The sequence below is a fragment of the Sebastes fasciatus genome, chromosome 14 (assembly GCF_043250625.1).
Source record: "Sebastes fasciatus isolate fSebFas1 chromosome 14, fSebFas1.pri, whole genome shotgun sequence".
In the NCBI taxonomy this organism is placed as follows: Eukaryota; Metazoa; Chordata; class Actinopteri; order Perciformes; family Sebastidae; genus Sebastes; species Sebastes fasciatus.
Window position 1 is genome coordinate 16,898,753 of NC_133808.1, and position 12,333 is coordinate 16,911,085.

At 40.4% G+C, this 12,333-nt stretch overlaps 2 protein-coding genes across 3 annotated transcripts in view; both read right to left on the reverse strand.

Moving 5' to 3' along the window:
• Positions 1-6,958, reverse strand: part of map3k20a (mitogen-activated protein kinase kinase kinase 20a) — a 30,154-nt gene extending 23,196 nt beyond the window's left edge. For both annotated transcript variants that reach the window (XM_074659295.1, XM_074659297.1), the window contains exons 1-3: positions 6,803-6,958; positions 3,577-3,766; positions 2,183-2,270 (exon numbers count right to left, since the gene is read on the reverse strand). In XM_074659295.1, the coding sequence (XP_074515396.1) occupies positions 2,183-2,270; positions 3,577-3,735 (247 nt within the window). In that variant the 5' untranslated portion in view covers positions 3,736-3,766; positions 6,803-6,958. The remainder of the gene's footprint in view (positions 1-2,182; positions 2,271-3,576; positions 3,767-6,802) is intronic.
• Positions 6,959-8,009: 1,051 nt separating this feature from the next.
• rapgef4a (Rap guanine nucleotide exchange factor 4a) overlaps positions 8,010-12,333 on the reverse strand; it is a 45,215-nt gene continuing 40,891 nt past the window's right edge. Inside the window, exons 23-31 of the mRNA XM_074659310.1 lie at positions 11,096-11,193; positions 10,640-10,765; positions 10,315-10,493; positions 10,137-10,227; positions 10,012-10,062; positions 9,739-9,826; positions 9,547-9,611; positions 9,387-9,441; positions 8,010-8,747 (exon numbers count right to left, since the gene is read on the reverse strand). Coding sequence (XP_074515411.1) covers positions 8,620-8,747; positions 9,387-9,441; positions 9,547-9,611; positions 9,739-9,826; positions 10,012-10,062; positions 10,137-10,227; positions 10,315-10,493; positions 10,640-10,765; positions 11,096-11,193 — 881 coding nt within the window. The 3' untranslated portion in view covers positions 8,010-8,619. The remainder of the gene's footprint in view (positions 8,748-9,386; positions 9,442-9,546; positions 9,612-9,738; positions 9,827-10,011; positions 10,063-10,136; positions 10,228-10,314; positions 10,494-10,639; positions 10,766-11,095; positions 11,194-12,333) is intronic.

Genomic DNA, 12,333 nt, shown 5'->3' on the forward strand with positions numbered 1-12,333 from the left:
GTTTTGTTTGTTTTGCTTTTCAGAGATCGAATCGTCTTCATTTGAGCATTTGAAATCTCAATTACATATAGTGCTTAAATAATTAGTTGATTAATTGATTGACAGAAAACAAATGGCCAACAATTTTTTTAAATCACTTAATTGTTTAAATTCATTAATAAAGTTTCAAATATCAAACGTTTGCTGTTTCCAGTTTATTATATCATTGAATATCTTTCTGCGGTTGGTCGGACAAAACAAGGAATTTTAAGATGTCATCTTGGGTTGGGAAATTGTGATTTTTATTTTTTATTATTATATTATATTATTATATTTTTTATTTTATTTTACTACTGTTTATGCTTGCGGTGAGTTTTTGTGTTTATAGATATGTTTGTGTTATGTGTTCTTTATTTGTTTTTTGTTGTGTTTTGCTTTAGAAGATTATTAATGTCATTTTTTTTATTTGTTTAAATATGGAGGACTTTCTTCTAATGAACTGAAATCACTGTTTTCTCCTATTGTATGTATTTTATATCCAAATAATTGTGCAAATAGATAAAAACCTGTGGTGGATATTTGGCCACTAATTTCTTTATTATTATTATTATTTGGCATTTTCGCCTTTATTGGACATTGGATGTAATTGACAGATTAATCATAATTGGAAAAGTAATTGGTAATTGCAGCCCTAACTACATTAGCTATATGCTACCTGTGTAGTTGATTATCATTAGCCTGTGATTTGGGGCATCATCCGTACAGTGAACAGCACAACAACACTCACATAACTCATATAACATAAGAGTGTAGGACAGCGTTGGCGTTAAGGGCGGGCCTTGGGGGTCCAGGCCCGTCCAAAAAAGGTCACTGTTCCCACTCAGCTGAATTCTCTCCTGACAAAAAAACTAAACTGAAATACTTTTACAGTTAGGCTATAAGTAAAATTAAGTCATACAGTTTGGTAATGGAAGGACTTAACACTGCAATGCAAAATAAGGCACAAAACAGTGCTAGTTTTGCATTTATGAAACAACTACGACATGTACTTGGGCTTGATTACATTGTTTTTTTATTGGAGTGTCCTAACTGGCTGTGAGCACAGAAGATGCAGTATCGTGGAATAAAACAATTGACTGATGTTACATTATACAGCAAGCTGAGCAGGGACAATAACTGGGGAGCGAAACATCCACATTTAGTCTTTATTAACTTAAATTGTGTTGGATTAATGTGTTGTTTAACTCCCTGTTTATCTCGGCACCTGTCTGTGTGCACATTTTGACCTTGGCACGAGCAAGACACAGGGCGTGCCTGAGGAGTTATCTGTAGCCTACAACACCTCCTCATTTTACTACAGAAACCATTTAGGTGTCAGCTGGCTGGAGAAGATCGCTAGATAACAACCTACCTGCTCTTGGCTATATCGTATGTTATTTCCAGTAAATATCACAATATAAAACATGTGTTTTCTGATTAAAAAGTAGGCTACAAAAGTAGGAAGATAACAACTAACCCATCTTTGAAGTGGTTACGTCTCCAGCTCCAGTCTGATATGGAGCTCACAGCAGATATGTACGTGGTTTGTTTACATGACGTAACAGAAGTGCAGATTTAACGTATTCAGTGTGGACAGAGAGCGTCCGATGCGCGATGTGGCGCCACAGTCGGACGCTCTCATCCAGTTAGGACACGGTGTTAGTTTCTAACCTGTTTTTGTGGACATAATAGCATGTGTATGCGTGCGTGCGAGCCTGTCCGCCCCTAATACTCTGGCGCCGACCCTAGTGTACTGTATACTATAACAGTAAGAAACACAAAACAGCAACAGAAGAGAGAGTTTAAAATACAATAAAACTTAAACTACATCTCCACAGCAAAGTGAAAGTTTGTGCAGAGGCACCGATCGAGGGCCCCACGCTACAGGAGCGTTATTCTTCTCAGCCTCTAACCTAAACACATACAAAAACACAGCTACTGTATCAATGTGTGCACTTCCTGAACCCTCTGGCATTCACTAACGCTCCCATAGAAACCTCTGCACCATTCAGTGTTGAGCAAACTGCAGCTGATGCAAACAGATTCAGCTGCTGCGTTTTCTATCAGGATGTAGCCCGGCAGCTCCGGTGTACAGTACACTGATTATCACTGAGACATACTGTATTTATGACACGGTCAATATGAAGGCTTTAAATAATCTTACCGGTGACGATTCCATAGTTGGGAGCCTCGACAATGGCGCCGTAAAACTGGATGATGTTACGGTGGCTGAGGACACTGAGGATTTCAGCCTTAACAATAAACACACAACAGGAAAACATAACATGAACGTTTTGATGATAATGCTCCCCATATATGAACATCATTATATCTAAAGAAACAAGAGTCTGCAGCTATGCTAGTGGCTAGTGGTGCTTTGAGCTAAATGGTAATGTCAGAATGCTAACATGCTGATGCTAAGGAGGTGTAATGTTTACCATGTTTACTGTCTTAGTTTAGCGTGTTAGCTAGGGCTGCCCCGCTCTTAGTCGATTTTGACGACTAATCGGTTAGTTGATTTCATCGACAGATCTGTAAAACTGAGTTTTTCCACAAAGAATCACAAAAAAAGCGCCACTTTAAATCTTGTGTTTACCAGAAAGGTGCTCATAAGTTTCTTAGAAATATGTGATAAGTCATTCAGCATGAAAAAAGCCTAAAAAATGACTTAGACTTAGACCAAAACGACCGATTAGTAGACTAAGAATTTCTTTGGTCGAGGACAGACCTAGTGTTAGCATTTCGTTATTAGCACTAAACTAAACGCAAAGTACAGCTGAGGCTGATGGGAATGTCATTAGTTTTGCAGGTATTTGGTCATGAACCAAAGTACTATGTATAAATATATCCAAGATGAGTGTGATGATCATGTCATGCAACTGCTGAATTAGGGTCCTAACTCTTTTTTTGGTCCAATTCAGGCACTGGTCTGGACCAAAATAGTGGACCGTACGACAGACGAACATAGAGCCATGCCGCAAGCATGGGACTAAAGGTATATATAAATATATATTAATATAACATACTGGCCCAGGAAGATCACTGTGAAACCATTCCTAGAATGAACAGAAACCTGACAAAACCAATTCATTTAATTGTAGCCAAACACTGTAATTAAATGAACAATTGGTTCAATGTGAAAAGATTACATTATGATTTTCACTGAACAATCATCTCTCCAACACTTGAGTGAAGTTGAATGGATATCTGTGATCTTTTACAATTTCAAAAAAGAAAACCATGAATCACTTTTCTGAACATCCCATCACAGGCCTACAAATGTAATACAATTTCCCTGACAGGATTTCAAAGATAATTCTTTTTTTGTCTGTAAGACAATGAGCCAGAGCTTTCAAAGAACAGTCCCTGCTGTAATTGGGCCAAACACGTTCTTTCATTTGGAAATACTGTTTCTTTCACATTTCTTAGAGTGGGGGTGTATAATGACCACGAGTGATGGGTACTGAAGTCACCACATCCCGCTAAATGGGTATAGCAATTAAAATGATTACTACACTGACAATTAAAAAGTATATGAAAAGCAATTATGACTTCTACCTCGTTTTCAATCTTGAGCAGTTTCTTCACCGCCACCTCTTTGTCCTGGGAGATCCACCTGGCTCGGTACACACTCCCGAAGCTGCCGCCGCCACAGTTCTCGAAGAAGAGGACGTCATCGAACTTGATTTGCACGAAGGAGGCGCTTGGAGACGACATCTCATAATGACACTCAGCACCAACTCTGCTTCTGAGAAGTGGAAGGGAAGGGAGGAAGTCTGGCTCACTCAACAAAGTCCTGTATGGTAAAACAAACGTCCTCATGCTGTGCTTCAAAGAATAGCTTCACTCTGAAACACCCCGTTTGAGAGTGTGACTCCAACATGTGGCTGATATCCCTGGTTTTAGCTCTGTCATTCACTGACCATCTCTTTTCTCCCTCCTCCTCATCAGTACCAGTAAGCACTGAGCTCACGATCCAGACTCTGCTTGTATAAGGACGATGGCATGCCTGGTATGCTGCGATCATGCAGACAAAGTCACACACTATTCCAGCTCCAGCTACTGTGTTCGGTGCAAGTAAGGCCACAAGTAAAGAGAGCAACAAAATGATCCGTCTCTGACTGTTTCAAGACAAAAACACAGAGAAAAACCTCATATTCTCTGAGGTCATACATGCGGTTTTTGTGTTAAAACGTAATGCTCCAAAACTGGATTGATTATAACACCCTTTTGTTTGTCCGTAAGAGCATCTTGTAAAAGACATAATTCCATCATTACAGGAAATTGTAGCTCTGTTATTGTTCATAGGTTTCCCATTTCAAGCTGAGCAATTATGGCTTTTAAAAGGCTGTTACCTGGGCATTCATTGGGATTGCTATCCATCCCAGCGGGGAATGCCTCCATTGTCACAAAGGGGGGTCATTGCTTTCTGCTGATTTACTTGTATGCATGCTATACTTAGCCTCGCAACAATCTGCTCAGTGTGGACCAGCCCACAGTGTTGTCCGTCCACTCAAGAAGCCAGGGTTACTGGGATATGGTAGCACTCCTGCACTCCTTCCTGCCTGTTCTCACTTCATAGCAAACACTGCAACAATAACGGCCTGATAGCCATATGTCAAACCACAGATAGTCACTGTAATCAAAACTAAATGAAAAACAAATCACACACAGATAGCAGATAGTAGGGTCAGCTGTCAGCTTCAAGTTCACAACCGAACAGTCTGCAGCTTATTTAATCACAGACACATCCAGATGTTGATATCACAATCTTAAAGGTATAATATGTACAGTATCTGTTGTTGGTTGCTGTTTGTAAACGCACAGCATTCAAAGTTGGCCACACCTCCACAGCTCAACGAGCCAAGAGGGAGAGAGAGAGCAGCGACGGTTCGAGCGAGCTATAGAGTGACTGAAGAGAGGGAGCGGCGTTAGTGAGAACAAAGCAGCAAATCAGAGGAATAAAACTTTGTTTTCTGATTGTTTCCCAGCGGTTACGTTCTTAAACACACAACTAACTCCGCACAACTGGGAAGATGCAGAGTTGCTGGATTTTTAATGCTGCTATCATTGAACTACAGACATAAACCGATCATAGTTGCACTCACAGCACAGAGAGGAGCAGGGGGATCACTGGAGCACATGCACATAACACAACCCATTCTCATCCGTGAAATACGGCCGCTTTGTATCTAAAGCTGGGCATACACTGTACGATTTTAGTCCATTTCTGGCCCGAATTTCGAGCTGCGCGACTCATTTTAGAGTCTGACCGAATTTCAGTTTCATCGGGCATCCTTTACCGTGCAGTGTATAGGGGGCACAAAGGACCGATTAACTCCTCCCGACCGGCCATTGGACAGTCGGATGAATTTCGGACGTGTCCAAAATTTTGGTCGGCCGTCCACAAGCTCTTGCACAGTTGAGCCACGAGCCGATTCCCCAACGTCATTGTTTTTTTTTCTACTTTTTTTACAGTAATCAGAGCGTAGCTATCAATATAACAATGTACTAGGGCATCACGTTTCTGCCTTGTTAGCATTATTGTGACCCGTACAGACGTCTGCTAGCAAACAAACTTTACCTGCCTCGGAGCTTTCAAACAAATCTTGATTGATAACTGTCAATAACCAGAACGGCCCTCAGGAGCCGACAGGCTGTTTTTTTTTCTATTTTACATGTACAGTGTGAGCACTCAAATCGCAGGCTGACAATCGGACCGTACAGTGTAAGTACATAAATCGTGACATTTGGCTTCACATTGCAAACGATCTACTCGTACAGTAGGAGTAGGAAGTACACAATAACATTTTTCAAATCGTACAATGTATGCCCAGTTTAACAGAGTAAAGGGGGACTTGTGAGTCAGTATCAGAAGCCAAGCGGCGATATTTGACCACCTGAACGGGCTGCGTGCTGTTATTGGCTGGGGGTTACACCCCCACGTGGGGCCTAAAGGCTGTTTGCAGACGTCCAGCAGCATCCCGAGTAAATCAAACTAAGAAGAAAATAGAAAATACAAGCAGAGGGCTGCAGGATCTCTGCAGAAACAGACACCACCTCACACTTCTAGTGGGGCTTAAGTTTGAGAGGGATCATTTTTTCATAATTTTTTTTGTTAATTCTTATATATTATTCCTTTAAATACATGGTATTGATTATGCTCCGTGTGGCTTAGATCAGTGGTTTTCAAAGTGGGGTCGGGGGACCCCCAGGGGTCCTTGAGGGATTTTCAGGGGGTCCCCCAGCAAAAAGGTTGAATACATTATTTTCACTATAAATCCACCCATGAATAACACAATGACAGCATGCATGACTATTCTGGTCATGGGTTTCATACGCTTTCTGTAATAAAACATCTAAAAGCAAAATCAGATGGGAGACAAAATCTTTGTCAAAAACAAAAACAAAGTTTGGAAACCACTGGCTTAGATTACCGACTAACATGTCTATATAAAGACATGATGCACTGCACACATCTCACAATATTCAAACCTGGAATAGCCAAGGATAGTTTAATGCATAAGGGAAAAATAACATGCATTACTTTCACTATTATTATGACTGTACTTGTTTTCATTACACTTTCACAGAAGCCCTTGATAAACACTCAACAGCTCCTAAACAACCTGTAAACATGTATAAATATCATGTGAATCATGCTGTACATGATAAAGCAGCCTCCCAGGAGACTTGTAGCTCACATGGAGGCCAGTCAGCCTCCATGTGAATACTGTCTCTAACTTTTTACTCTCTGAAATTGTATAAACATAACGTTACATACCGACATGAAGGGCGAGGTTTTCCTCTTCAGAGCAGCTCGTCGTCGGTGGAAAAACGTTTACAAACGTCCTTGTAAAGAAAAACCGGAGAAGTTTTAAGAGTTCCGGGAATCTCATGTGACGTTTCTTCTTTACCGTCTCCAACTCCTCTCTCTCTGTTCGAGGTGGTTTTACTGGTTGCACAACTTCTCCCACTAACAGCAGCAGCAGCAGCTCAGCACTGACTGGACTCAGTTACTGTCTCCATCCTGATGAGACAACAGCGCCCCCAGCCGGACCTCAGCAGGACACACTCCCAGGGGCTGCTGCACTGTTGTTGTTGTTTTCCTGCACCGTCCTGGGACAGTGGGGCTCAATGTGTGGTCCGCGGACCAGTCGAGGTCCCCACTAATATGTTGCATGGGTCCCTTAAAGGTCCCATATCGTGCTCATTTTCAGGTTCATACTTGTATATTGTGTTTCTACTAGAACATGTTTACATGCTGTAATGTTAAAAAAAACAACTTTATTTTCCTCGTACTGTCTGCCAGAATATGCCTTTATTTACCCTCTGTCTGAAACGCTCCATTTTAGCGCATTTTGACGGAATTGCAACGGAATTGCAACAGAATTGCGTTGCTTGGCAACAGCTTGGGTCCATGTGTACTTCCTGTCAGCTGCAGACATTCACATACACTGCAACCAAGGCCTATGGAAAGGAGGCTGGGTCACGCGTCATCAACGTGTCATATCTTTGGGGTATAGCACATGCGCAGTAAAATCTGGTCTGCACTCGCCAAAATTGAGCCAATCGTAACGCACGACCGCAGCTTCTGTTACACTGCGCATGTGTTATACTCCATACCTTAAGACCCATGTCCGCCCGTGACCCAGCCTCCTTTCCATAGGCCTTGACAGCAACCAGGAATAAACTGGGACACATTTAGAATGTTTACGTTTAAAATTGTGTCAAGGGTCTAAATATTGTATATTTGTGACATCACAAATGGGCAGAAATCCTGACAGCTTGTTTCAAATGCAGAGTTTCTGAATACGGGCTGTGTGTATTTCCCTTGCTCCAAATATTGTGCTCCTCTCCTCCTCAGTCCTCTCATATGATGACATCTTTGACAAACCTGAATGAAACTTTATACTATTTTAACATGCCATGATTTTAAACAATGTATTAACGAAACAATACCAAACAATTATGACAATACGACGCACAAATACATCTAAAATATTTAATACTTTCAGCACACAAAAGGTTTTCAGACATTTACTGCATCTCCGGAGAAAAATGTGCTCACATGAATAATAAAAAGGCAAACGATCATAATAACTCTTTGCATGCTGATGTCAAAATAAATATTTGTTTACAGTTTACAACGCAAAAGATTCTCACAAACTTAAATATGTATAAATATTGTTTGATACAAAAGATATGAAACAACTGAATATCAGGAAATATCAAGACTTTGCATTTTTAAAGCATCACATAGTGTTTACATCTGAAATGTTAATCTGATGAATGAGATCCCCCCCCCGAAGACTGTTAATTCCTTCAATTGTTGCTCTTGTTTGACTAGGAGATGATGGTGCAGCACAGTGATACGAGAGGTACTTCACCCACCAACAATTACTGCTGTTAAAGTATCACAAATTACTGTAATAAAAGGCTTAACAAGTCAGGCATCTGAAACAATATCTCATTATCTGATACGTCATTGGGTCCTCCATGTGATTGCCTGTGTTGGAGTAAATTCATCCCAATGTAAGTGCGTGTCATGTCATGTAGTGCAGCAGCATCAGAGTATAACATTTCTGTCCCTGAGTGGTTTCAAGTCCTGCGGGGCTCGAGTCCATGAGAGAGCTGAGTCAGCGTCCTTTGGTTGTCGATCACGTTGAGCTGACGTACGTACGTCCGAACTTCTGGGTGGTTCTTGCTGGCCACAGGTGAATCTGGACCTGATTAACGTGGAAAGAGTAAAAATGGAGTTAGGCATGGGACGATATGAAAATTTCAGGTCCCGATTATCCTGGCCAAAATAATTGCGATTCACGATATTATCCTGATAATAATGAAAACATGCTTAAAATTCTTAAAATTGCACTAAATCATACTGGAATCACTACATTTTGCTAAGAAACAAATATGTATATAGCAGGTAAACACAAATCTTGTTTTAGTGAGCATCCTTTTTAGTGAAAAACAATCAATCTTAAATAAGGTAATCATAAATCATAAGGTCCCCCTGCATAAATAAAGGATAAATAAATGAAAAAATTAGCAACATTGTGTGAGTCGGTTCTCTCTTATGTGATAATACCTGTATTTTTAACTCAGGCTCTATTTTTCACTTCTTTACCATGATAGCTAGACAGCTTTGTCAAGTCACTCGTGACCATATTCATGATTATCCCGATGATGGAAATTCATCATGATCAACTTATTGTGAGTGTTTTTTATTGCAATCGGCGACATAATCCTATAACATCCCATCCCTAATTGGAGTCTAATTCCAATTCATTATTTGTTATCAAACCATCTGATATTTCCTCCCAATTTTCATGGCCGTGAAATAAACCTTTGGGATGCACACTCACTGAATGGTTGGCTCCTACAGAATCTCACTATCTTCAACGTGTTAGCGATCATCCGCTGAAAGACAAAGAGCTATAATCAGCAACAGATATCAGCAATTAACTGAATGGTTAAAAATAGATTTACACCAACTGACAATAATGTCCACCTCCAGAGCCTCACCATTTTCTCAAAATTGACCAAATAGTCGATAAACGTCTTGTTGCCCTCGTGAGTGAATGTCATGTCTGGAAAAGACCAATTGTTTAGATGGTTAAAGCTGTTGAACAACAACAGAACAACTGTGTCGTACAGGTCAAAATTATGTTGCATTAAAAATAAATGGTCATAAAAAAAACAAAAAACAACTCTGACCTTTGATCAGCAGCGGCATGAAGGGAATGATGGGAGGCTCCAGCTTGGCAACTGTCAGTCGGTACGCCCGGTGGTTCCTGGACGGGTCCTGTGGAAACAATCACACTGTTCTGAGATCTGCCGTCGGCGTGTTAAACACATCCATCACAGGATGATGCTGCTAAACCCTCGCTGGACCAGCTGACAGCGCAGGATATGCTGATTTTAGACAGAAAACACTACAACTCAAAGATGGAGACGCTTTGAAGTACAAAATGAGTCGTTTCAACTTACCATCATGTTCTCAAATTCACCATAAAACTTCTTGAATTTGCTGGGAAGTTTCTGTGAAAACAGACGACACTAAAGGTTAACTTGCAGTTAGGATAAGAATAGTTTTGACACAGACAGGTACCCACCTCCCAGGTCTGATTCAGTCTGCACACTGCTGGGTTACTCAGGCCCATAATGACAGCAAAGAAGGCGTTCAGATTCCTGTACTCCTTGCAGCTTTGACAGAAAACATGAAAAGGTATTTTAGAGTGGTGAATAAACAAAACTGCAAAGAAAGGCAGAATAGAAATCAGGTCCACTTACTGGGCGGCAATCTTGAGGAACTTCTTGAGAAGTTGCACCCTCTTGCTGAGCTGAGAACACAGACACATCTCTGTGATCACCCAAAACTGAATTTCATTAAACCTCCTCAGGAACAGGTCCAGGTTCACCGTGGTTTTCTTCACGTTTTGCCTCCCAAATGTGTGGTAGATGAGCTCAAGCTGTTGGACACCAAAGAAAAACACAAAATAGTGGATAAAGTGAGAGTAAACCAAACCAAATTTTCTTTAATTTATACTATAACACTAAAAAAGGTGCACTAGTAATGAATCAGTTCTGCTGATGGCACTTGGTCTCACAGTCGTACCTCATGAACACAGTGAAACAGCTCCCAGTCATAGGAAGTCATGTGGTACGCCACATCCTTGGAGCTCATCATCTCAAAGCTGGCCAACAGCCCCGTAGAGCAACCCTCCTGCTCGGCTAGAGGGGTCTAGAAAATAAGAAGACAGCCTTTTATATTTGATAATCATGTAATCTACTGTTTCAGGGAATCTTGTTTTGCAATTTGAAAAAATGATGATGTTGCTAAGACCAAAAGAGGCATACAGTATGTCCTCTTGTGACATGAACATGAAAATATTGGTAAAGAAAAGACAAGACAGTAGTTGAGCTGCTTATAAGAGTAAACACTGCAGTTTGGCTTTACAATGAATACAAAACAATCTGCACATTCACTAGGTTGCTTAAAAGCTAGCTGGATTTTAAAAGCATAAACATTTACACATGAGAAAAGTGTTTACAGCACCAGACATCAACCCACCAAAGAATCCAACTGATCCCTCCGGCAGGCAAACAGCCGTCCATTTACACTGAGAGTGGAGAACACTGAAACATCGTTGGGCTTGAAGATGACTTTCTCTATAGAACAAAAACACAACACACAAGGAGTGTAAAAAGATTTAAATTTGTAATTGTCCTTTTATGGAAAATGTTGCACACCATCAGTTTGATGTAATGTTAGATCCTTCTATAAAACAACTCCAAAAAACACTAGAAATCACATGAAAAGGACAAAGTGAGGACTCTCTACAGCCTTCTTTAGCCATGCTAACACGGCATATGACGGTCTGTCTACCACTTTGGTGCAGATTGAAATATCTAAATAACTAACCCTACTATATGGATTACCAAACCAGAACAATCACGGTTCCCAGACGATGAATCCTACAGACTTTTTCTATAGCGCCACAATGTTTTTTAGTGACGTGCCTCGACAACTATTTGATGGATTACCATGAAATTTGGTTCAGACATTGATATTTCCCCTAGGATGAATCATAATAACTTTGGTGATCCCTTCACTTTTCATCTAGCGTCATCATCAAGTCCAAATTTTAAACTTTTTTACTATCCATTTGTACAAATACTCGCAAAACTATGACATTCTCATCAACCTCAGCTTTGTGTTTAGTGCTAATCACCAAATGTCAGCACGCTAACACACTAAACTATGATGGTGAACATGTTAAACATTATACCTGATAAACAACAGCTTGTTAGCATTGTTATTAAGAGCATGTTAGCATGCTAATGTTAGCCTTTAGCTCAAATTGTAGCCTCACAGAGCCGCTAGCGTTGCTAAAGAATCAGTTGTTTTTTTAACCTTTTTCCACTGGGCTGTTTAAGGGGAGATAGCAGGTCAACAGTATATGTAACATATAGAAGTCATCTGAGTGCGGGGAACCAGAGTATTAACTTGATATTCAGCTCAGCACTGTGTGTCAAGTTGCTCTTGTCATAAATCATAAATAAAAATATAATTAATCAATTAAAAGAAATTGTAAAAGTGTATAAGGGTTTTAGAACATTATGATAGAAGTATATGATGGTCATTCCCATGCTCACTTATGTCTCATAAGTTCAAACTGTATGTGATTATCATAAAGTGGGCATGTCTTTAAAGGGGAGACTCGTGGGTACCCATAAAACCAGTTTTCATTCACAGAGGTCAGAGGTCAAGGGACCCCTTTTAAAATCCTCACCTATTTAGCCTCCTTG